The sequence below is a fragment of the Columba livia genome, chromosome 17, assembly GCF_036013475.1.
Source record: "Columba livia isolate bColLiv1 breed racing homer chromosome 17, bColLiv1.pat.W.v2, whole genome shotgun sequence".
Classification (NCBI taxonomy): Eukaryota; Metazoa; Chordata; class Aves; order Columbiformes; family Columbidae; genus Columba; species Columba livia.
The window spans coordinates 10,297,261-10,319,171 of record NC_088618.1 but is presented as its reverse complement, the minus strand read 5'-3'; the positions used below and the strand labels follow the sequence as shown (position 1 = coordinate 10,319,171).

General features: G+C 47.7%; 3 protein-coding genes and 2 non-coding genes across 19 annotated transcripts in view; 1 reads left to right on the top strand and 4 right to left on the bottom strand.

The window, feature by feature from the left end:
• PXN (paxillin) overlaps positions 1-2,961 on the bottom strand; it is a 52,506-nt gene extending 49,545 nt beyond the window's left edge. The window contains exons 1-2 of one of the 3 annotated variants that reach the window (XM_065033776.1): positions 2,728-2,961; positions 697-802 (exon numbers count right to left, since the gene is read on the bottom strand). In XM_065033776.1, coding sequence (XP_064889848.1) covers positions 697-802; positions 2,728-2,946 — 325 coding nt within the window. In that variant the 5' untranslated portion in view covers positions 2,947-2,961. Of the gene's footprint in view, positions 1-696; positions 803-2,060; positions 2,103-2,141; positions 2,449-2,727 lie in introns of those variants that run through there. The other 2 variants (XM_021289593.2, XM_065033774.1) reach the window with 2 other exon arrangements.
• Positions 2,298-2,438, bottom strand: LOC135575660 (U4 spliceosomal RNA). Its single transcript, XR_010466847.1, has one exon. It is a non-coding gene; the product is annotated as a U4 spliceosomal RNA (small nuclear RNA).
• Positions 2,962-3,022: 61 nt separating the features above from the next.
• On the bottom strand, positions 3,023-3,163 carry LOC135575661 (U4 spliceosomal RNA). Its single transcript, XR_010466848.1, has one exon. It is a non-coding gene; the product is annotated as a U4 spliceosomal RNA (small nuclear RNA).
• Positions 3,164-4,503: 1,340 nt separating this feature from the next.
• On the top strand, positions 4,504-13,200 carry SIRT4 (sirtuin 4). Of its 6 annotated transcripts, none has more exons than XM_005503919.3 (6): positions 4,504-4,659; positions 4,803-4,897; positions 6,454-6,959; positions 7,578-7,872; positions 9,023-9,218; positions 9,672-10,382. In XM_005503919.3, exons 3-5 carry the CDS (start codon positions 6,460-6,462, stop codon positions 9,185-9,187), a joined length of 960 nt encoding a protein of 319 aa, XP_005503976.1. In that variant the 5' UTR covers positions 4,504-4,659; positions 4,803-4,897; positions 6,454-6,459; the 3' UTR covers positions 9,188-9,218; positions 9,672-10,382. The 6 variants fall into 6 exon arrangements, with proteins under 6 accessions (XP_005503976.1, XP_064889864.1, XP_021145274.1 ...); XM_065033792.1 differs by lacking the exon at positions 9,672-10,382 and adding an exon at positions 12,681-13,200 and having other exon boundaries at positions 4,510-4,659; XM_021289599.2 differs by lacking the exon at positions 9,672-10,382 and adding an exon at positions 12,681-13,200 and having other exon boundaries at positions 4,510-4,659; positions 4,743-4,897.
• Positions 11,296-20,464, bottom strand: PLA2G1B (phospholipase A2 group IB). Of its 8 annotated transcripts, none has more exons than XM_065033802.1 (6): positions 20,415-20,464; positions 20,183-20,342; positions 19,377-19,504; positions 17,582-18,779; positions 13,008-13,162; positions 11,296-12,579 (listed from the first exon to the last, which is right to left on the bottom strand). In XM_065033802.1, exons 1-4 carry the CDS (start codon positions 20,446-20,448, stop codon positions 18,658-18,660), a joined length of 444 nt encoding a protein of 147 aa, XP_064889874.1. In that variant the 5' UTR covers positions 20,449-20,464; the 3' UTR covers positions 11,296-12,579; positions 13,008-13,162; positions 17,582-18,657. The 8 variants fall into 8 exon arrangements, with proteins under 8 accessions (XP_064889874.1, XP_064889870.1, XP_064889869.1 ...); XM_065033798.1 differs by lacking the exons at positions 19,377-19,504; positions 20,183-20,342; positions 20,415-20,464 and adding an exon at positions 16,243-16,366 and having other exon boundaries at positions 11,296-11,512; positions 12,506-12,579; positions 17,582-17,810; positions 18,313-18,622; XM_065033797.1 differs by lacking the exons at positions 19,377-19,504; positions 20,183-20,342; positions 20,415-20,464 and adding an exon at positions 16,243-16,366 and having other exon boundaries at positions 11,296-11,512; positions 12,506-12,579; positions 17,582-17,905; positions 18,313-18,621.
• Positions 20,465-21,911: the final 1,447 nt, after the last annotated feature.

Below are 21,911 nucleotides of genomic sequence, written 5' to 3'. Positions count from 1 at the left end.
GCAGCTGCCAGCAGAAGCAGCTGCAGCTCCCCAGTGATGACCACTCCAGCAAACATTTCCAGCAGAGCAGCGTGCCCAGAGCTGCTGGCACAACTGAGGGGAAGCGACGCTGAGAGCAGCTACATCCCTCATAGCTGGTGCTGGATGGGAAGCGCTAGGGAATGCAGGTAGCGCGTCAGAGAATTACACGGGGTATCTCCTTTCATATTTGGCCCTGTGACTAAGACATATTATGACTCAACTTATCTTACACATAAGCTGTGACAAGAAGTTATTGCCCCCAGTTACAGATGGGAAACGGGGCTGGGAGCTGGAAATAAAGTCAGACAGTGAGTCAATATCAACTGAATGTCAGACTTCAGGACTTCCTGGCTCCACACAACCCATGTGTTTGGAGTGCTTGCTCAAGGCATCTTCCCTCCCCGTCAAAGCATCATTTACCAGTTACACACCAGCTCCATAGAAGGGTGGCTTAACCCACTGACCTCCACACACTTGACACTCAGAGACTAGATGGATTAACTGTCCACCTGTCCCCTTCAGCGCTGTAATCTCAGACTGGCTGCCAGAGGAGCAATTTCATAGCTCATTTCATATCTCTTATGAAAACCACTGCTATTTAGAGCAGACTAAACCTACGCCAGAGAAGAACAGACATGAAGCTACACTAACGTGTCAGGCATGTTTAGAACTTACCTGTGCATTTTCCAGAGAGTGACTTGAAACTGCAGAGCGATGAGGATGACTTCATTGCAGTCTGTCTGCTGTGCTGTGCACACCATGCAAGGGGACGTAGCTCTTTCTTCAGGTGAATACATAAAAGAAAGATTCAGGCAGAGCTTAAGGCAACAGCAGTAAATCTCTACCATGCAACTTCCTCATTCAGGGCCCAACTTTACACTTGTAAGGATCTGTTACAGCAAATGAACAACCTTGGCTTACAGCATAAGACATAGGACATTGCAATGCAGACTGGAAGCACCACGCCAGGGTATTATCACAGACAGTTTTAGGAGAAGAGACAAGAAACAATCCAGTGATAAAACCCATACTTACCAACAAAGTTTATACAAATCAAGCAATTACATGCAGGGGTGGTGGACCAGATGACTTTGAAGGTCCCTTCCAACCCAAACTATTCTATGATTCTAAGAAGTGTATTACTCACTGTAAACTACATATGCCTTTGGTATTTATCAACACAGATTACCCTGCCAAAGGGTAATGGCATCACTATGCTTCAGGTTTTGATTTCAAATTGCTATTGCTAGCAATGAAGTGCAAATGCAGGGACAAACACAGTCCATGAGTTTTCACAGTAACTCTTTGGTCACTATTGTGTATAATACCCCAGCACAGCTCTAAACGTTACATATAAACCTGGCAAAGAGGGAACATTAATGTTCACTACTTAGTTTTCTACTCTGCCTAGTTATAGTTTAAAACAGCTGCCTCGCTCAGGATCCCACAGGCAGGGTAGGAGCATCCAGACGGCACACACGCCCACAGGGAGAACTGCAGAGGTGACCTGCCAGCAGCACAAGCTACAGCTAATTGACACAAAGCGACAGGGGGCAGCTGCTTCCAGCTCCCACAGAGACTGGTCCGGGGAGCTGCTGAGCAGCGCTCAGTCTCCCTCCACGATCTGCTTCTGTATTAAACTAAGAGAACAGCTGCAACTTGGAAATGGATGGCGTTTACCTAACTTTAAAAATAGGATTTTACACCAAACTCAGCAGCTGCTTTTTCCAGAGTAAAGGCTTGTAATTAATTTTACAAATAAGGAGGTTTTTTTTGGTGGAGTGTTTGTCTCAAGCAAGTGATGCCAATGGATACCTGTTAACAAACCCACACAAAGTGCAAGTTATGGCACTGTCACTGAAAGCTGTTCCCTCACGGGTTTTGAAGCACTTCTAGAGCTGGTCAAGCACAATTCAGACCCTCAGTCCCCCTCACTTGCTCCAGAAACACCAGCCCTCTCCTCACTACCTAAATTACCTCCAGAGAGGTCGTGCTACTCAAACGATCCTCCTCAAGAGAGTTACTCAAGAAACATTTACCTGGTACCCGAGTTCCTCTGCTTCCATTTCACAGAGTATTTCCTAGGAGAATAAAAACAACACCCTCTCATGTGAACTTACCTTCAATTCATTAAACCGTGGTTCTATCACCCCACCACAAACCCAGGGAACCTACCTACACAACCAACCCATGCACCCTAAAAATCTCAGCTCATCGCACCTCAAGTCAAAACAGTATATAAAGATTCTAAATCTATTTTTTACACCAAAATTCAGTCTCCGTAGAGACTGTCAAAAATTGCCAATGCCGACTATATTTCAAGTCGTCATGGCGGGGTATTGGGAAAAGTTTTCAATTAGCAATAATCGCGCCTCGGATTAACCTCATTGGCTACGATACTGCCACTGCGCAAAGCTGACCCCCTCCTCCCGCCGCCGCCGGGCCTCGCCCCGGGGCCGCTGCCGCTGTCAGGGCGAGCCCTGCCGCTCGCCCGTGTCCCCTCGCTCCCGCCCCGGCAGCGCTCCCCAAACACCCTCGTCCCCTCTCCGCGCCGACACCGGGAGCGGGGCGCCCCGTTTTTCCCCCTCCGTGACGAGTGGCGGCGCGGCCGCAGAGCTTGCTGGGAAGGAGTATGCAAAGTAGGCGTATGCAAAGTAGGCATGACGTCATCCGCGCAGCTCCCCGCTGAATGAGGGGCTCACTCACCACTTCCGCCAGCCCGCCCCGGGGCAGCCCAGGCGGCCCCCAGGCACCCCAGCTCCGGCGCAGCCCGCTCCGTCCCCGGGCATCCCCGCCCTGCCCAGCGCGTCCCAGCTCGGCGCTCCCGTTTCCGCACAATCTGGTTTTAACCACGTGAAATCTGCCGGCCACCAAGCACCCCAACGGGCAGCGAGCTCCTGCACAGCCCGCTTGTTCCACGGGCATCCCCGCCCTGCCCAAGGCGCCCCAACTCCGTACTCCCGCTTCTCTTACAATCTGTTTTTTTACCGTTTGAAATCAGCCTCCAAAGAGGCCATCAAAAATTGCCAGTGCCGACTATATTTCAAGTCGTCATGGCGGGGTATTGGGAAAAGTTTTCAATTAGCAATAATCGCGCCTCGGATTAACCTCATTGGCTACGATACTGCCACTGCGCAAAGCTACCGGACCGCCCCGCCCTCCCGGCCCCCCCGCCGCCGCCCCCCCGCCGCGGTCAGAGCGCGCCGGCGCGCCCCCGCGTGCCGCGCCGGCCCGCACCCCTGCGCGCCCCCGCGCACAGCCCGCGCTCCCGGTAGGGGCGGTAGGAGGGGGTTACCGGGAGGGAGGCACCGAGGAGCGGCGGCCGGGACACGCGGGGGGTGTCGGGAGGGCGCTATGGTAATGAGCGCCAGGGAAGGGGCTGCCCCCCCGGGGGGGCGGGTCGCCAAAATCGCTGGTTAAATTCTTAAAATCCGCGCTAACGGCCGAATGGTAGTTTAAGACTCACGAAATAGGCAAAACGAGGGTCGCACCCCACACACCCGCGGCCGGCCGAGCACGGAGGATGCGTTCTTCCTTTGTAATCGCAGAATTACACGCTGCTGTACACAGGGTCGGGCTCCTCTGGGCTTTGGAATAACTGTAAAAGGCAAGAAAAATGGATTAAAAATTGCTGCAATATTCTGAACTAATCAGCAAGAGCTATTTGGAGAATGCATTTGAAAAGCTGTCGAAATTATAAGAGCCCATTGCATGTAAAATAGGTGAGCACCTAGCACACCAGGCTGCTGCTGTCAAGTCTGGACCTCCCCCTCTTTATTTGTCCTTCAGAAGAACAAGACTCACCTGGAAAAAAACCCTTATTGCCAGGCAATTTGCACAGTTTATTGTGATTTTGTGTCTTACTCTGCCCTGGGAGAGATTTGGCCAGACCAAAGAAACAACCGCCCTCTCGTTTTTCATCCTTGTCCCCTCTGAAAGCCGACCAGAGATCACCTGTCCCGTGCGGACCTCCTGGCTTCGATCTGGCCACACCAACTGCAGCACAACGGGCCAGATTTTCATTATTTGTCCATCCTTGTTGCCGCAGGCCCTTCCCACATCTTTCTCCTTTTTCCTGTCATCCCAAACATGCATAATGACCATCAGGACTGCTAGACAGGTCCATCTCTCCTGAGGCCAAGCATGGGTACCAAAGGAACACAGTCAGAGCGGGGTGAAAATATCAGCCTGGCATCTGCCCATAGCCACCAAGAATTCACATCTCAGGGGACTCCTGAGCTAGAAAAGATTACTAGAACAGCCCTCAGTGCATTTTCCTTCCATTATTTGTTTAGCCACATTTTAAGCCAAAAACCTGTTAGTATCAGTTAAAAGAAAATGCACGCTTTTACTGTGGACAAGCATCTACAAGGCATTTCATCAAAGCTATTACTCGCATTTGTATCTAATCAAATCTGATTTTATTCTTGCAGGCTGCTTTGAGGACAACCATGAAGCTCTTATCCTTTTCAATTTGACTTTTATCAGGTGTCAGGAACTCGGGTTTTTTTCCTACTTTGAAGTATGGGAACTGTAGTCCCTGTGCTCGGTGTCCGTGAGAACTACATTTCCCAGAAAACAACTCTCCCGGCAGGCGGCCCCTTCCGTCCGCGGCCGGGCCCGGCAGCGTTATAAAAGGTGAGATTTCGTGCTTTATTCACCGTATCACTCTGATTTCGTTAGATGAGTTACCCCCTCCCCGCCCCCCGTCATTATTACAGCAGAGGGGACTCGGGTGACGTGGCTGTCCCTCTGAATTCCTGTCCTGGAACCGTTTGTAGAAACCTGTATCTTCCACCTTGAACTTGTCCGACCTCTTTCTGTGGAGCATCTTGGATGCGTGTTAAAAACAAACTGGAGCCTCGGGCCTCGCTAGGTACGTTTAAAAAGTTTAACTTTTGTATAGTAGTTGTTATTTTTTAATTTTGAAAGCAGCTTTGCATTTCACAGGAAATATTCTGTCCTAAGTTCCTCTCCTACAGCAGGTCTCAAATATATGTTATTTTTGCTGCTGGGCCCACCACTGCCTTCTCTCGCCTGTGGGCAAACCCATATTATATCTTCATTTCCTCTGAGAGATCTTTTGATAAGGGAGAGGAATGGAGACTTCATCAGTTAAAGCAATTTAAACGCTGTCAAACTGGCTTAGCAGCCTTTGAGTAGCACCATGACAGAAGTTATTCTCAAAGCAAATTAGTTTATTGGGAGACTTTGTCCCTTCTAATTAATGCATATGGAAAATTAAACCTCCTCAGAGGGAATGCCCAATATAACTCCTGCTAAACAACAAAACAGTGCAAAAATCATTGCAAACAGAATTCACTGCTTACCAGACAGTCAATTTTTTGTACCATTTCTTTCAAAACTTTTTGTACTTTGTATACAAAACCATAGAGATGCCTAGAAAAATAGTTTTCAAATAGTGAAATGGAGAAAGGAGAACTGCAGACTGCTAGAAAGACCTACCAAATCAAGGTCCAAACCAATCCACTCCTATCACAGCAGGTCTTGCACACAATTCCAGGCTACTTGTCAGCAAAGCCATCCTGCCTGTCCCCAACAGGGTGTGCTCTTCCTCCCTCAAAGCAGGAGATCCTTCCCATTCCTACCAGTTTGTGCCCCACACGCAGGTGGTCCATTCTCTCTCAAAGCCTCCTGTTCCTGCTGGAGAAGCACAGCAGTATCTCTCTGCTCACTCTGGGGACGTAGCACCCATAAAGGAGGAGATGCCAGAGGCATTTAGGACATGTCTTAATCACCTTCAGTCCGACTTCAAGGCCTGTTCTGCACCAGGCCTTTATTAAAAAAGAACAACAACAACAAACAAAACCAGGAGGAACTCTAGTCAAGGCCTTTCTCCTGAAAAAGCAACACTTCAAGGTTGTTTTTCTCTCCCTTCCCACAACACGTGCAAAGGATGGGATAAACAGAAAGGGCTGATTTGGAGCAGGCAGAATATTAAAGGCAGCAGAGCAAGGGTCTGTTTTGGAGAACAACCAGCCAGCATCTCTGGGGGGTGCTTGGCCTCCCTGCCGTTTCTCCTCTGCCCTGCTGCACATACCTGGAAGGACTCTGCTTGCTCAGGTCTTTCTGAGCTCTTAGGCTGCCATCCTTCACACCAGCACAGGCGAGCAGGAATCCTGCGAGTCAGGAGTGCTAACTTTGTCCTTGTGCCCTGAGCAGTCCTCAGTGTTGCCCTCTGTCAAAGGGATGTAGGAAAGCTGTCCTTGGATGGTGAGCATTAGTTAACATTGCCAAAATAATTTGTGTTTCTTTACTAAAAAGAAAAAAGAGCAAAGGATAATTATCAGCATAATTTACCAGAGAAACCCAAGAAAATTGAATTAAGGACATGCTCTTCATCTTCTTTTACTTGTCATGTATTCTCTTTGCTTGCTTTTACCTGTCATGTGTTCTGGTCTTGGCTTTTAGCTGAACATGTTCTCTGCCAGGAAGCTGTCAGGAGTTTGCAGAGCCATCAGATTCCATCCTTTCAGATCCCACTCTGTATCCAGGACCTCTCCAAACTTGGCTTTCGTGCCAGCCTGTCTTCCCCCAGATCCTGTGGAAGTAGAGCAGCTGCAGCACTTTGTTTCCAACTCCAAGAGGCTGTTTGTAATGACTGGAGCTGGCATCTCCACTGAATCGGGGATCCCAGATTACCGCTCGGAAGGTGTCGGGCTCTACGCCAGGACAGACAGACGGCCCGTCCAGCACGCTGAGTTCGTTCGTAGTGCCAGTGCCCGACAGCGCTACTGGGCAAGGAACTTTGTGGGCTGGCCCCAGTTCTCCTCCCACCAGCCAAACACAGCACACCTGGTACTAAGAGACTGGGAGAAGCTGGGGAAGCTGCACTGGCTGGTGACCCAGAACGTGGATGCGCTTCACACCAAAGCCGGGAGCCAGCGCCTGACAGAGCTGCACGGCTGCACGCACAGGTACTCTCTGGCAGCACGGGGAGGAGGGTTAATCCTCCGGTCTCCCATTCAGGGTGACTGACAGGCAGGTGCGGTGTTAGCTGCTGAGAAAGGAGGCAAAATGTTGATGCTGTGTTCCCAGAGATGACATGCTCAAACGTGGTGTTGGGCTGGAGAAAAAGATCACAAAGCAGTGCTGTTCACAGCACAGTATTTAAGAAATATGAACACCGCTCCGTTTTTTGGAGCATTATTTAGATTGTTTCCCTTGGAGCCTGCATCAGTCAGAATTTCCCCTTTTCTTGCAACAGCAAATGTCCTCTTAGTGGAGAGGACAAGGGGATCCTGAGGATGCAAGGATTGTTCAGGGCTAAGCAGAGTGGATAGTGGCAGATGAAAAGTTTCCAGATGAAAAAGCACAGCCTGAACTGGGATAAAGGACACAGAGTAGGGTTCAGAGTGCTTCCTCTAGAGCAGTACTACAAAGCAACAGTGGGAGGTAGAGACAGCTCCTTGACCTCCACTGTTTGGTAAATAAATGTGGATAATAAGAACAGACCTTCTAAGGAACAAGTTACAGACTCCAGATCTCCAGCTGACATGAAAACCTCCCCATTAAGACTTTGCTCTGAATTTCAGGGTTTTCTGCCTGGCCTGCGGAGACCAAATCTTGCGCTCTGAACTTCAGAAATACTTTGAAGCTCTGAATCCAACCTGGAAAGCTGAAGCGCTCGAAGTGGCTCCAGATGGGGATGTCTTCCTGACAGACGAGCAGGTGCGTAGTTTCAAAGTCCCAGCCTGCCGTAAATGTGGTGGAATCCTGAAGCCCGATGTGACCTTTTTTGGAGACACGGTGAACCGGGAAATAGTGGATTTTGTGCACCAACGCCTGGCGGAATCAGACTCCATGCTGGTGGCAGGATCCTCTATGCAGGTAAGCAGGTCTTCCTCCCACACTGCATTTCTATTTCTGTGCTACTCGGCCTGCAACAATACTTGGTCCCACAGTTTAGGACTACTAAGTGCTTGTAGATCATAACAGCCTCTCCAGAGCTTCTTTGTATTTTATTTTTACTGTGGCTGGAATCTGGCTTCACAGTCTGTTTGGGCTTCCCTGTCACTCTATTGCCAGTCTACATCACGCTGCCATAACTAACTCCACTCGCACATTCGGGCCTGTCTCTGTTACCTCCTCCATCACTACATTGTAAGTTCACAATTGGCCATACAGCCAAGATACCTGGTACAATTCAGTCCTGCAGAGATCCCCACCCGATGGTTTTTTGCTTGGATTTTTTAGCCTTTGGCAGCTTTCTAGGGCTCGTGGCACGCTATGCGAAATACCAGATTTTAGGATCTCTAATTCCTAATTCAGTTCTCAAGAAGAAAGCAGAAATATCTCTGGTTGCTGCTTAGGATTGTCCTTTGTATTGCAAGGTGTTTTCTCCATTAGCCTCTTATCTATAAGGTAAGGTAGTTTAGAAACACCTGTTGTTTAACCCATGGAAGCTTTTGGATCAGAGTGTGTATAAGATAATTTTTTCCAGGAACAAGTTCTGTTACATTAAAAAACCCTACTCTAACACTTCCCAGAACAAGATAAAACCAGGGCTGCCTGATTGTGATTCTCTTGGCTTCAGGATACTGGGGACAAATTCCTTGAGCTTGCACTTCTTAAGCTTATAATCCTTTGTACAGGAATGATTGAAATGCCTTCAGTTCATTCTTGTGCTACCTAAGCTGGGCCATGTGAGAACCATCAAAGTAGAAACATTTGAGTACCTATGATAACTAATAATAACTGCTGCAGAGATTTACTAAAAGACAAGGGCATTTCCCTTCCATGTACTCTGAAGTATTAGTTTCTATGAAACTGCAAATCCTTCCCTGAGAGAGGTTAAAAGCTGTTCTTTTCTGTGCACTCCTGAAGGAATTTCCTACCTGAATTAAGTGCAGTTGCCTAACACAGCATGCACATACAGCCCCTTTTCCCACTGCCAACAGCAACTATTTTACTTCCCTTACTCCTGCCTGTAGCTCTTCTTTTGCGTAAGCTGCCAATTATTTTTCTGGTATTCCTGCAGGTATACTCTGGTTACAGGTTTGCTCTTGCTGCCCGGGATAAGCAGCTGCCAATTGCGATCCTTAACATTGGGCCCACAAGATTAGATCACTTTGCATCCTTAAAACTGAACTCCCGCTGTGGAGAGCTGCTGCCTTTGATTGTTGTACATGATACAACCAGCTGAGCTTCAGTAGCTGAAAAATTATTTCTACAAGGTGAGTACCTTCCCTGGTCAGTCACCTTACGGGGTAAGCAGATGGGTTCCCATCAAATGCTGAGACTGAGATACACTGACTAAAAATATGCTCCCTCAACATGCACCAAAATGTGGTGGAGATTTTCATCTGTAACTGGTGTGGTCTGATGGGCCGTGGTACTGCTTTCCATGGTCATATACAAAAAGCATAATAAGCGCTGATGCTCCCAGAAACTTGAGCAAGAGTAACCAGAAGATTTGGCAGTGTTGATTTCTAATCCATTTGCCACAATCAGAAGACTACAGGGGATCACGTGCAGATTCAGAGAACCTGATCAACACTGTTGCCTTTGCAACCAACAATTCAAAAGCTGTGCCTGGTTGAATCGATCCAGCTAATCCTAATCAAAACACTGTTGTTTAAAATAATCAATTCCATCTATCAAGCAGCTTCTTCCATCCACTCCTGCAGGACTCATCATCTCAAAAGGGGAAAACCTTTATCTAAGAGGCAGCTGGGAGATCCAGTGCATGGCCCCTGAAGACACCAGGAGAGGGCAGCAAGCCTCGCACATGTCAACCTCACCAGTTTTCTCCATTGAGACCATCTCCACTTACCAGGAAACAGAGTGATAATGAAAAAAGTACTTTTCTGCCTCACTTTGCCATTGTAAACAGTGCCTTTTCATTCACTGGGATAGGATAATCAGGCTACCATATCTGAGAACAATACACCTTTCTTATAATTGTCCCCAGAGAAGAATGAGGGACAGGGATTTTGACCGAGTAACTTGAGGCTATAGCGCAGGAGGGCAATGTGGAAAACCACCGTATCTGCTGGAGAATGAGGAAAAGGAGGCAAGAGGAACTGCGGTTGGTTCAAAACAGAAGCTGAACAAGAATACTGCTCTTTTTAGAGATTGTTTGAAAGCACAGGATATAAGGCTGATGTTTCCTAGCAAGGCGGGCAAGTCAGCATATCTCTTGACTGTCAGCTGACAAACTAAACTGCTTACTATCTGAACCATTTAAAAATTATATATTGTTGAGATGCCAGAGGAGTTACTTTGAGCTAATGTGACCAGAACTTTCAGTGTAGCTGCTGCATTTTCCAGAATGCATTTTTTGAAGATGTTACTCGATGAATAGCTAAATAGTAAATTAAAATTGTTTACAAGACTGATCATATTTGCATTGTAATTTCCTCTCCCTCCTGCAATTTATTTAAGTACAGTCTCAATAGCCAATGTAGATTCATTTTTTCCATTGCAAAAATGCAGGATGTAATTACTAACAGCTGATGAATTAAGAGAGAAATACAATTAAATCTGTACAATAGGTCTCCCTCAGGATGTAATCGCAAGCTATTAATAGATGTAGTTTTCTGCACTCCTAACAGGAGATCCATCAATACTGGGTAACCTTAGGGTGGTAATGTAAGCCACATTAAACCATTTATGGAGCAAACCCAGAATCTTGCCCAGATTACAACACTAAATTTTCAACCCCAACCTTCTGCATAAATCTGCCACTCCTGTTCCAGCTGTGAAGGAAATTCATTGCTGGGGTCTTCCAAATGCCCCAGTCGTACTCTCCACATAACATGGCCTATATTAATATTTGGACAAGAACCATAACAAGCAGTTGGAAGCAAGGATGCCAGAATCATCTGCTAAAAGGTCAAGTAGCAAAGCACTGACTACTGACCACATGATGCGAAGCTCTTGTTTGCTTTGTTGTTGATTCAAATCCAGGCTAGGCAGGAGCAAGCAAAGCACAGAATCTAAGGGATACTTAGGCACCCAATTTCTGCAGAAAGTAGAGGGAATTAAAGATACTTAATGTGTTTCAAGATTTGGCTGTTATGGGTCAGAGGAGTGATGGCTTCGCTTAGAAGCCAAGCGAGCTAACTTCAGGACCCCCAGCTGCATTCTGCTCTCATTTAACAGAGATCCCACTTCCCAGCAAGTTGGGTACCTGCTGTTTGGTAGTGAAGAAAGCTCACAGGTGTCACTCTGTCTTTAGCACGTCCTGTTAACCAAAGCTTTTGCAGAAATCATGGCTAAGGCACAGCAGAGTCTCCACACACAGCCAGAGAGCTTGCACAGTCTTTATTTGCAGAAGCTTTTCCATGCAAGAAGAGATATTTATGCATCCTCAGCAGAGGAACTGGGGCTGGGTTCCTCACTGTCCGTGTCATCTTCTGTACCACCTTGAAGCTTGTGTGACACAGGTGTGTTAAAAACAGAGGCTGCAGGTTTAGTGCCAGTAGAGCCAGCATTTTGAGAAGGTGCGGGAGCACTGCCAAGAGGCCTAAAACAAGAAAACATTTCCAGTGAGGACTTGGCATCAGCAATGCGACAGGTAACTAAACCTCCCACATCTCCCCCTGCCTCTTCTCCAGTTTGGCAGCTGAGCCTGTGGGAGAGGAGTCAGGATGTCTCTTCAGCATCACTGATAAATGACTCATGTTACCCTGACCCTCCCCTGATTACTTTGTCTGCTTTTATGTCCCTAGGACAATGAGTTACAGTAAATGAACATTTACAGCAAATTTCCTGTGCTGGTTTATTGCTATATCTTAATGAGCATATATACAACAAGCATACAAGACTGAGATGGGGTGTTTGGTTTTTTGTCTGCTAAGCTGATCCAGCTTTACTAAAATTGCCTCATTTTAGAGCAGGATCAGAGCATTTCACCTCTTAACATGTTCCTCAAGATACCATTGAGAAGTAAGTTCACTCAACTGAGAAATGCCAGAGAAAGCCTAAAGTTCCTACATGAACAGCCAGCTCTGCATCACTCTAATGCTGATTGACACCTTCCCTTGTCACTCGTTGGGGACTATTTGTGTGGGAAGATGCAATGCAGAGAGATAACAGCTATCAGAAGATAACTCTGTCATTGAAGGAAGCTGGCAAAGACCTATCCCAAGAAGTCTGTGTTGCTCAGCTTACTGATGTAGTTACCAGCCTGGAGTTATAGAAACCTCCAGGGTTGAGCACTATAGGATGCGAATCAGCTGTGCTGTGGGAAAACAAACTCAGTAAAATAACTGACATAGTGTTCAGTTTATTCTCTCAGCCTATGCAGAATTTGCAAGGGAAAAAAATTTTTAAAAGGGGAGAAATATTGTTCCTAAAAGAGTAATCTTTGTGTTACTGGCTGAAACAAACAGAAAGACTGTTACAGACCTTGAGCAGCATTCTCTTCCCTCACCACCAGGAAGGAAACACAGGTCCTTTCTAGTTACCTTGTCTGCTTTAAGTCAGCTTTGTTCTCCATGATTTAATCCTCTCCTACCTTACGTGTCTCACTGCTGTTAGACTAGTACACCAGTATTTCAGAAGAGGGCTTGAAGTCATAGCTCTGTCTGCCTGTGGGTGGCAAAAGTACATATCAGCCAACAGTCTAAGGACAGTTTTTTACCACAAAATTAGCTGAATCATCAGCTTGTGTTCCTCCATTTTTCTTACAGCTCTTCCTACTAGGACAGGCTCCTGAGGTTTGGATAGAGAGCTGAGCGCCCTACAATGGATTTTTCTGCTGCTCCTCTAAAAGTGGAGTTAAGAGTTACCCAAAGCAAATAAAAGCTACTTCCTATTTGGAAAATCTCATCTCTGATTATGGACAATTTTTCAGAGCAAACTCTGTAATCAAGTCCTGCAGGCTGAGAAAGATATTTCACATACTGTGCCCCACCAAGGGCAGCACAGAGCGCAGACAGCCTGGAGGACTTGTGCCTGGTGGGTGCAATGAAAATGCCGCCTTCCACATCTTAATCAGATCGCTCCTACTGACAAACCTCATTCACAGCTTCTGGAACAGGACCGAAGACTCTGGGCATGGTGAACTGTCGAGGTTCGGAAACACTGGCATGAAGATGACTAGTTTTATATTCCAGAGTGTGCTTCTTCCCCCATGACTGCCTTGGATGTCGCCCTTTCCCAGTCTTTGCAGCTGTGAGGAGGAAAGAAAATAAACATTTCAAAACAGTACCAACTCACTGATTTCCTCAGTCTATTCATGCAACACCTGGGGCTTGGGCAGGACAGATGGAGCCTTCCTCTCACATAACCTGTCCTAGGGCAGCCCCAGGTAAACAGCAGCTGAAAGGAACAGTCCTAGGAGCCTGGCTGGAGTCAATGGGAAAGGAATGAGGAGAGTCTTAGCTAAATGCCTGAAGTCAGAGTTACTTATCACTACACACAACTATTCTCTATGGTGTCTCAGTGCAGGGTTTTTGAGATCTGAATTAACTTGGCCTTAGCAATTGTGTTTTTAGATTACGAAAAAGATAATAATGGTGAGAGAGTAAATTTACAATAGAGGATTTTGCCTCTCCAGTCTTACTGGTCTGGCCATTTTCATCACTAACAGATACTGTGAAAATATCTTTCTGATGCCAGATTCTTCCTGGCTGACGCTTTCTTTCTGTAGGGGCAGGGAATTCTGGTACGTGGGATGTTAAACAGCTTTGATTTGTTTGGTTGGAACCTTAAAAAAGAGGGGGATGATGTGTTTGGAATAACACCACAAAGGAGCCCATTAATCCTTTTCTTCCTATTGTATCAGTTCTATGAGCTATTGCAACTGCAAGTGTCCCCAACAGGGGCTGCACAGCTGAGTGTTCTGTCACCTATGGACCCAAGTTCCAACAGAGGCAGGAAATTAGGCAGGGGACACAGATGGACAATAAGAAATTCATACCCACTCACCCTGACAGGACAACTAGGCAAGCACACGACAATTACTAAGGTTAAAAATAAAAGGAGAAGGAAAAAAAAAATAGGAAAAAACATTTTGTCTTAGAAGGCCTCGCAATACAGAGCTGCAACTTTTACGCACTACAGGAGAGCAGTTTTGAGCAAATGACCTAAGTGGTGCTTGCCCTTGCCAAGACCCAGACAACATATGCAGCTTCAGCATATGCGAATCAGTAATGCTGCCTTGTTGCTAATAAAAGAGGATTTCTGGGACACTCTACTATTCCTTTATCAGAATGCTCTTGCAAAAAAAAATAAAAATTGAAAGATTTAAGACACATGCTGCAGCCAGATTTCCAGCGATACCACATCTTTACACTGGCAGGGGCCAAGAAGAAGAATATTCAACTGGACTCGAATTCTAGAGACTAAATATCTGCAACAAGTCATTCTGTGCCCTAGAGATCATCATCTGACACCAACTGCTGCCGGTGGGAGGGTGGCAGCACTTGTCTCCTTACTCAAGTGGGTAGCATACGTCAAAAATCAGATTATGACCCTCACCATTTAGCACTTGGCATGACAGAACTTAATCCAGTTTAACAATCCATCCCTGTGTCTGTGCACAGAACTGACCACGGCTGCAGCGAGGCTCCTCATCTCTCTGTGCACCTACTGTTCCTACAATAAAGCAGCTGTGCCTGCAGGTACAGGAAGCCAGAGGATCCTCAGGAAACTGAGGCTTTCACACACGTGGGATGAAGGCTGCCTTCCCACTCAGTCCCTTTGTTGGTTGGGGAAAACAGCATTGGAGCCAAGACAAGAAGTAAATGCTTTTTGATGCATTTTCACAACTTAGTATGAAGGGGAATATTAACTTCAATTTATGGAGTTGCACACAGCCAAATGGGTTGAAGACAATTCCTAAAGCTCTGCTAGATTTATGGTGATTGGCCCCTTCAGTCGGAGGGAAATCTGGAGCTGTGAAGAGCTGATCGAAGAGGAAAGCTTGTTTTAAAGGGGATGATGAAACATAGGGTTTGTGGCTTACAAAAAACACTCAAAAAATCCAGGAAAGAAGTTTTAGTGATGGCCCGCAAAATGGAAGATAAATCAGATGCAAAGCAAGTGAATATGTTTCTCCTATAGAAACTTGCAGCTGCAGCAAGTGGTTTCTGCTCAGGAGGTGATAAAAAAAGAGGGACATATAATACTGTAGCCAGCAGCAAAACAGTTGATCTGGGGCAGTATCTTCTAAAAGAGACCACAGAACACCAGCCACCTTGCAGGTGCTTTCCCCAAGCTCCTGCCTTCACACTGGTAGTTCCCCTGGCGAGAAGCAGCTGGGAGCAGCCAGCAAGGCAGAAAGGGGCAGTTCAGAGAGGTGTGGGCTGCACTGCTCCTCCTACCAGCACCCCATAACACTGCAGAGCCTTTCCCTCTCCTACTTGTCTTAGTACACTTAACTCTGCTGAAGTAGTCTACTAAATACTCCTAAGCTATTACTAAACCCACAATACCACTACACGCAGCATTTAGCAGATGAATCCTCGCAACCACTGTACCGGGAAGGAGGTATAGCTACCCATAACGGACAGAGGCGGCCTTGCCCTCCTTTTATGGCATTTACCGCTGGGATGCAGAAGAGCTGGAGTTGGCAGTAGTTGTTCTACTGGTCCCTGCAACAACACTGCTGCTTGGTGTGCTGGGAAGGGAGCAGAAGTCCCTCCCAGGATCCTCTCTCAGGACAGCCAGCAGGCACACAGCAGATTCAAAGCAAAAAGTAAAACTTTGGTTGTGTTGCCCAGGGGCAGGGCACTAGGCTTGGAAGGATGAGCTAATTCTCAGCCGTTTGATCAATCCAGAAGTCACACTGTGACATTGAGAAAGCCACTTCATCTCCCTGCATCTGTTTTCCATAATGTAGTCTACATAATTCTGTGGCCCATGTTTTTTTGTAAGGTATTCTGAGGTCTACTAAGACACAGCAGGAAGGAGATGGTAGATAAACAGTATCACGGTTGTCCCCAAGATCTTTCCTGAATGATCAGGAACCAAGTTGCTTTAGGCAGATGAAAGCAGAGTCCAACCAGCTGGGGTTTAAAACCACTGTGCCAGATACAGATGATATCTGCAATTCTCTGTGCAGCCCCCTGTTCTTTCCCTTCCCACTAAGGAAAAACACCCAGTTACCACATTCTGCACTTTTCCCTTCTGCATCACTAAAGAGACAGTGGCAGAGAAGAAGAAAAGCTGAACCCAAGAGGGACAGAACTGTGAAAGAATCTACTATTGGTCTCCAGGCCTAAATGAAAACTGAAACATGGTCATTACCACAAGCATAGCTGTTTACTTTCTGCATGTCTCGTCTCAGTTGGAGTACTTTCTTTTTCATCTCTGCAATGTCCATATAGTTACAGTAATTCAGCTCTCCCTGCAGAGCCTTAAAAATCTTGGCCTAGAAAACAACAATAGAGAAAAGGAAGATAAGACATAAGCCCACAGAGCCACCATCCTTCCAGCATCTCTCCCTGCAGCTGCAATGGCTGCAGCAATGCACAGGGCTGCAGAACTCCCATGCCTGCTGAGCACCAGGATCCCTTGTGTTTCAGGTACTCAGTTGCTGGTCTTGGACCAGAAACACAGACCAACATGGCAGAAGATCTTCACATACTCTTCATACTCCGCCCAAGTTGTCAGTGAGTCAGTCCAAGCAATATTGGCCTGTTCTTAGACTCTGCTTTCTATAATGTTCCTCAAAGCCCTAAAAAGCAACTTTGCAACAGCACAATCTCTTCAATCCCTCTGGCTCTGTCATCACCTAGGGCCTGCCACTGCACATCACCTGAGAAGATTCCCTATATTTGGCTCGCTCAGGAGGCTGTTTAAACCTACTGCTAGGGCTTTTGCAGCACATGTAAATGAGAAGCACAATCAAGGGACCAAACATAAGAGCAGGGTTATAAAAATCTGTATGAAGTAAGGCACAGAATGAATTGATGCCTTCATCTATCCATTGAGTTCATCCACGGAATGCTGGCATGCCTCAAATGCTGAATGCCAGGAACAGATATACTACTCACCTCAGACCTAGAGAGCTCCTACTACAGGGAAAATTTATATCAACAATTTCTGAAGTGCTTCCAGCTGCACCCCAGCTCTCTTCCCTGCTTGTGATGATATAGCTCAAAAGTACAGTGTTTCTTCTAGACAGTGATGGTATTTTACTTTTTTCTCTACAACGGGATTTATCATTTATCGCTACAAAGTGACTTCAGTAACACGTTCCCTTAGGACCTTTACAGCTCTACAAACAATGATTTCAGAATCAAAACTCATGTGTGAGAACAGGAAACCTCATCTTGCACTTCTTGCCCTACAAATGATTCATCTTAGTTGTATGATAGGACTGCATCCAGGATCCTCAGGATTTCTGTGGGGAAGCCAAGAGCTCAGTGTTTCCAGAAAATTCCTTAAACACCCAAGGAAAAACAAGCAATGAATATTGTACAAAATTAGGACTCAGTCTGCCTTGAGATGGAGTATTCAGCTGAGACATACACTTTTTTGTTTTCTTTTTTTTTTTTTTAATAATAAAATGCAATTTACCATCTTATCATCATTATCACCCTCAAAGATCCAGTGGCCTTCACTAGGAAGGCATTGCAAGTACCTTCAAATAAGATATCAAGCCAGCTTCTTCCTTTTCCTTCTGTTTCTGCTTTCTCAAAATCCTCTCGCAGATCCTTGGGTCCTGCTCCATGGCCGAGTACAGTTCACGCAGGCATTGCTGAGTGTAGGACAAAGCCTGCTCCTCAAAGTCCTCTATGGAAATCAGCTCGCAAAACGATGTACTGAGGGGATGCTCGTTGTCAAACTCGTCCAAGATCTCCATTGTGTAGCTGATCAAAGCCAACAGGGCAGGCTGTATGCTCTCCTCCCGCTGGTGGAGGCAATAGAGCTGTTTTCTGGGCATGGAACAGGGTCTTCTTCCTGCCTGTCAGCAAAGGGACAGCAGCAGGTCCTCCCACAGGGGCTCACCAACACCCTCCCAAGGGCCTCAGTAGTGTGACAGCACCAAGGCTGGGTGGGAGCTTTGGTGCAGGGCCTGGTCAGGACAGGAACACCGAGCAGACACTGTCCCTCAGAGGGGCCCCCTGCCCACCCCTGACTTCTAGGCCTATGTTACCTCTCCACCCAGAGCTCTGTACCAGGAACAGTGCTAGGCCAGAGAAGGCCTCCTGGGTAAGCACACACGGGTCTCTCAGAGCAGCCAACAGCCAGACAAATGGCTGAAGCCCCTCACACAGCAACCCCCCGAGGAATATAACCCACAAGGGGGCCAGTGGTGCAGTAGCCGGCGTGCGGGCAGCCTGAGGAGTGGTGCCTCCCCCCGACACTCACCGGGAGGTCAGCAGGGAGGGAAAGGCCGTGAGGTGACCTGGGAGTGAGGGAAGGAGAGGATGCAGGAGAGGATGCAGGAGGGAGGGCGGGAGGCGCTGCCCGCAGCTCCCGCGACCCCTGAGGGACAAGGCGGGGCCGCCCCCGCGGGCGGGGCTGCCCCGCGCCGCACCTGCTCGCGCCTGCTACCGGAAGCCAATCACAGAGCGCGGGGACGCCGCACGCGCCACAATGGCCCGTTGGCGGAGGGGGCGTGGCCTCCCGTTCCCTCAGCACAGCCCGAGTCGCTGGGTCCTTGGAAAGATGTTTATTGCTGAGAGGGCGCCCGCCCCCGGGGCGGGAGGGGGGTTAGCTGCAGTATTTCTTGATGTCCAGCCTGTTGTACGCGGGGTTGTAGGGTGCCTGGGCGAAGCACATGGCCGCGGTGCGGTCGCAGTTGCAGATGAACATGTCGCACTCGTCGTTGCTGCCTGGAGGAGAGAGCAGGAGCGGTCAGACCCGCCGCTCCTCGGCCGGGCACGGCCGTGACGCGGGCAGGCGCTTCTGCTGCCCGGGCATAGCCGTTTTGCTGCTGCCGTCATTTTGGGGTGTACGTGCTGCTTCCCACAGACCCGCTGGCCCCAGAGCTCTGTGCTCTGGCCCAGCAACCTCCTGGCTCCCTCCTCCCCTGTGGTGCTGCTTGCCAGCCTGTCTGCCACAAACAGAGCCCTATAAAACTCCACCGTATGGTGGAGATGCGTAGCAGAATCTCTGCAATGCTGCGTGCTGATCTCTTAAATGCTGCCATTAGAGGGACTCCCATTAAAGTACCCCAGGGACTCAGTCCCCGGAAGAGGGGACAGACTTCCCTGTGTCCTGTGATATCAGGTATCTTCCATAAACTTTAACTTGTGTGCTGTATGGACGTATGTACATTCACTCCGGTGCCCATGTGAGGTGCCCTTCTTCTAACACCAGCCCCCCTGCAGGCACTTGCACAGCGCCTTCCATGGAGTGTAACAGCCCTGTTCCATCGAAAGAGAGACTGCAGTGACGTTTGAAGCAGAGGGGTTTGGAAGCGGACGTACTGCTACATGTGATCTGCCCTTGGGAGCAGCTGAACTTGTACGACGCCGTGTAGGGGTTGTCCACAAGGGATCTGCATGCTGCTAGTTTCTGTGCCTGCCCGTAGCACTGATCGTGTGTTTGACAGCACCTGGGAAACAAGGAGGAAAAGGTCAGGACATACCAGAAACACAAACTGAGCTGACCTGTAAGACATGTAAATAATGCTAGTATTGCTTCGACAAGGCACTGAACAGCAAAAAAGATACCACAGTTATGGCAGCTAATGGTCCAAGAGGCATCTGCTACACATGTACTTACTGGAACATCTCCACTGTTGTCTATTGGGCACAGGGAAAGCAAAAGCCGGCATTTACCCTGCGTGCCCATCACTGCCTGGCAGCTGGAGACCCAACAGCCAACACAATTCACTGCGCCTTGGCTACCAGACTTGTGCCATCTCTAAGCAGCCCAAGGCACTTAGCGTCTGCAGCTCAGCCCTGCACGTGTTGATGGTCTCGCATCGGGCAGAGCAGTGTCTGGGCTGCTGGCACAGCACTGCTGCAAAAAATATGCTGGGATGGGTGCAGTGTAGCTGCCACAGGTAGCAGAGTTGTTTGGGTTATATTTTATCTTAGTAAAAAGGCATCAGGGTGTGATACTACACATCCTTTTTTCCCTTGAATCGGTCCTTGAGAGAAAGCTTCATTCCCGGCAGCCGGAGAATTTTGTGAACGTTTACAGGCAGGGCCAGCTGACACAAAACTGGCATGCACAACCGTGAAAGCACAAGCAACAAAAGAGGTTTGTAAAAGCAGAGTCTATAAACCTGTCGAGTTCATCCACGGGCGTCCCACTGCCTCCCAAGCCGCAGTAGCAGCCGTAGTCACCGAATTCCAGGAGTGGATAACTGTCTGGTACGGTGCATTTGATCATGGAGCGAAACTCCCACACGGCGCGGGGTGAGACAGCGGTGCTGGCTGCGCCCACTGAGGAGACAGAAGGGTTAGAGTTAGGTGAGGTGTTACCTGTCCACGGGGTGCCCAGTGCCACCTACACACCTGACAGCAGGAAAAGCAGGACCAGGGACTCCATTCCTGGAGGACTTGGTGGAGAGGCTGGTGCTAAAGAACGTCAGCTTTTTATATGACGAACTCACCTTGACGTGGGTATGAGATAAAGAAGTCAGTATTTATGTTACTAAATGCAGATTTCTCCCATCGAAGGCTGTGGGCAGCAAGTTGTGACTTGACCAGCTGAAGGCCAGGAAGGCAAATATTTACTTCCTAGGTTTTTGCTGTTAAATTCTTCTAATGCTACTATTAGAAGCCAGCCTGAAATACCTGGACATTTTTAAGGGCTCTCTACTGAAAAATAGTAGCAGTGTGGTAATTATGTTGGAAATGGCTGGCACACTAGTATCAATCCTGCTAATACTGGCATCCTCTTTCTATGGTATCCCACTTATCATTAATCCTGTATCTCCCCTGGCCTAATTCCGAGTATAAAGTACAGGTTCCCACTCTTTCCAAGTGGCCATTTGCCATGAGCTGAACTGAAAAAAAATCAAGCTGTTTTTTACTTTGAAACCATAGAGGAGGAATAGGTACTACCAGGCAAAAAAACGGAGCCAAGCAGCCTGGGAAGCTTCTGTACCTGGCTTTAACAAGGAACAGTGTCTGTTTGCACATGACCTTAAGAGTTTCACTGGAAAGGAACTGGGCCTAGAAGTCTGGACACACACAGTCAGAGACAGCAGTTTCTTTCACCAGCACTGAACCAGTTAGGCCCTTTGGTTCTCTATGCCAAGGCATGAGGTGAGTTGGGGACCTTGAAATAAATCAAAAAATGGGTAAGAAAAAGCTTCCCGGTGGTGGCTAGGGCTGAGTCCAAAATACTGCACTCATGTTCAGACCCCAGGGGCTCTAACGCAGTCAGGGCTACACATTTGGCATTTTTACACACTCATGGTATAGATCTACACTTGATAGTAAGAGTCTGCACTGATTTCTAAAGCACCAAGCAAGCTTTCGGTTTTCGAGAGCAGAGGAAGAGGCAAACCTCACCTTTCCGCAAGAGCCTAATATGCAAGAGAGCTTAGTGAGGAAGCTCAGGGTTCAGCACCCTTTGGTAGGGTCAAACACGTTTCTGTAAGACGATGAGAACATCTTCCCCCGCAGGGTGGCCGAATCTGTGCCAGGGTGTCCACAGTATCCATAGGGTGTTGACATAGCCGTAGGACATCAGATGAAGGCAGACATGCTGATGAACACCCAGAACCATGCCCACTTTTTTGATCTCCCACAAGCTCTCCGATCCTCTGGGATTCCCCATCACAGGTCCACTAAAGCCAAACAAATGTTGAGTTACAGATTCAACATTCTCACGTTCCAAGAGTGAGAATATTGAGGGAACATTAAAGGCTGATATGAGGGACAGTCTGTACAACAGTTCAGAAAAAATGTTTCGCCCACAAGTCTGCTGATTTTCCATTCAATATCCATTTAAGTCTTATCTTTCTCCTTTGCTACTTTGGCACCTTTACTTTTTAAAAATTA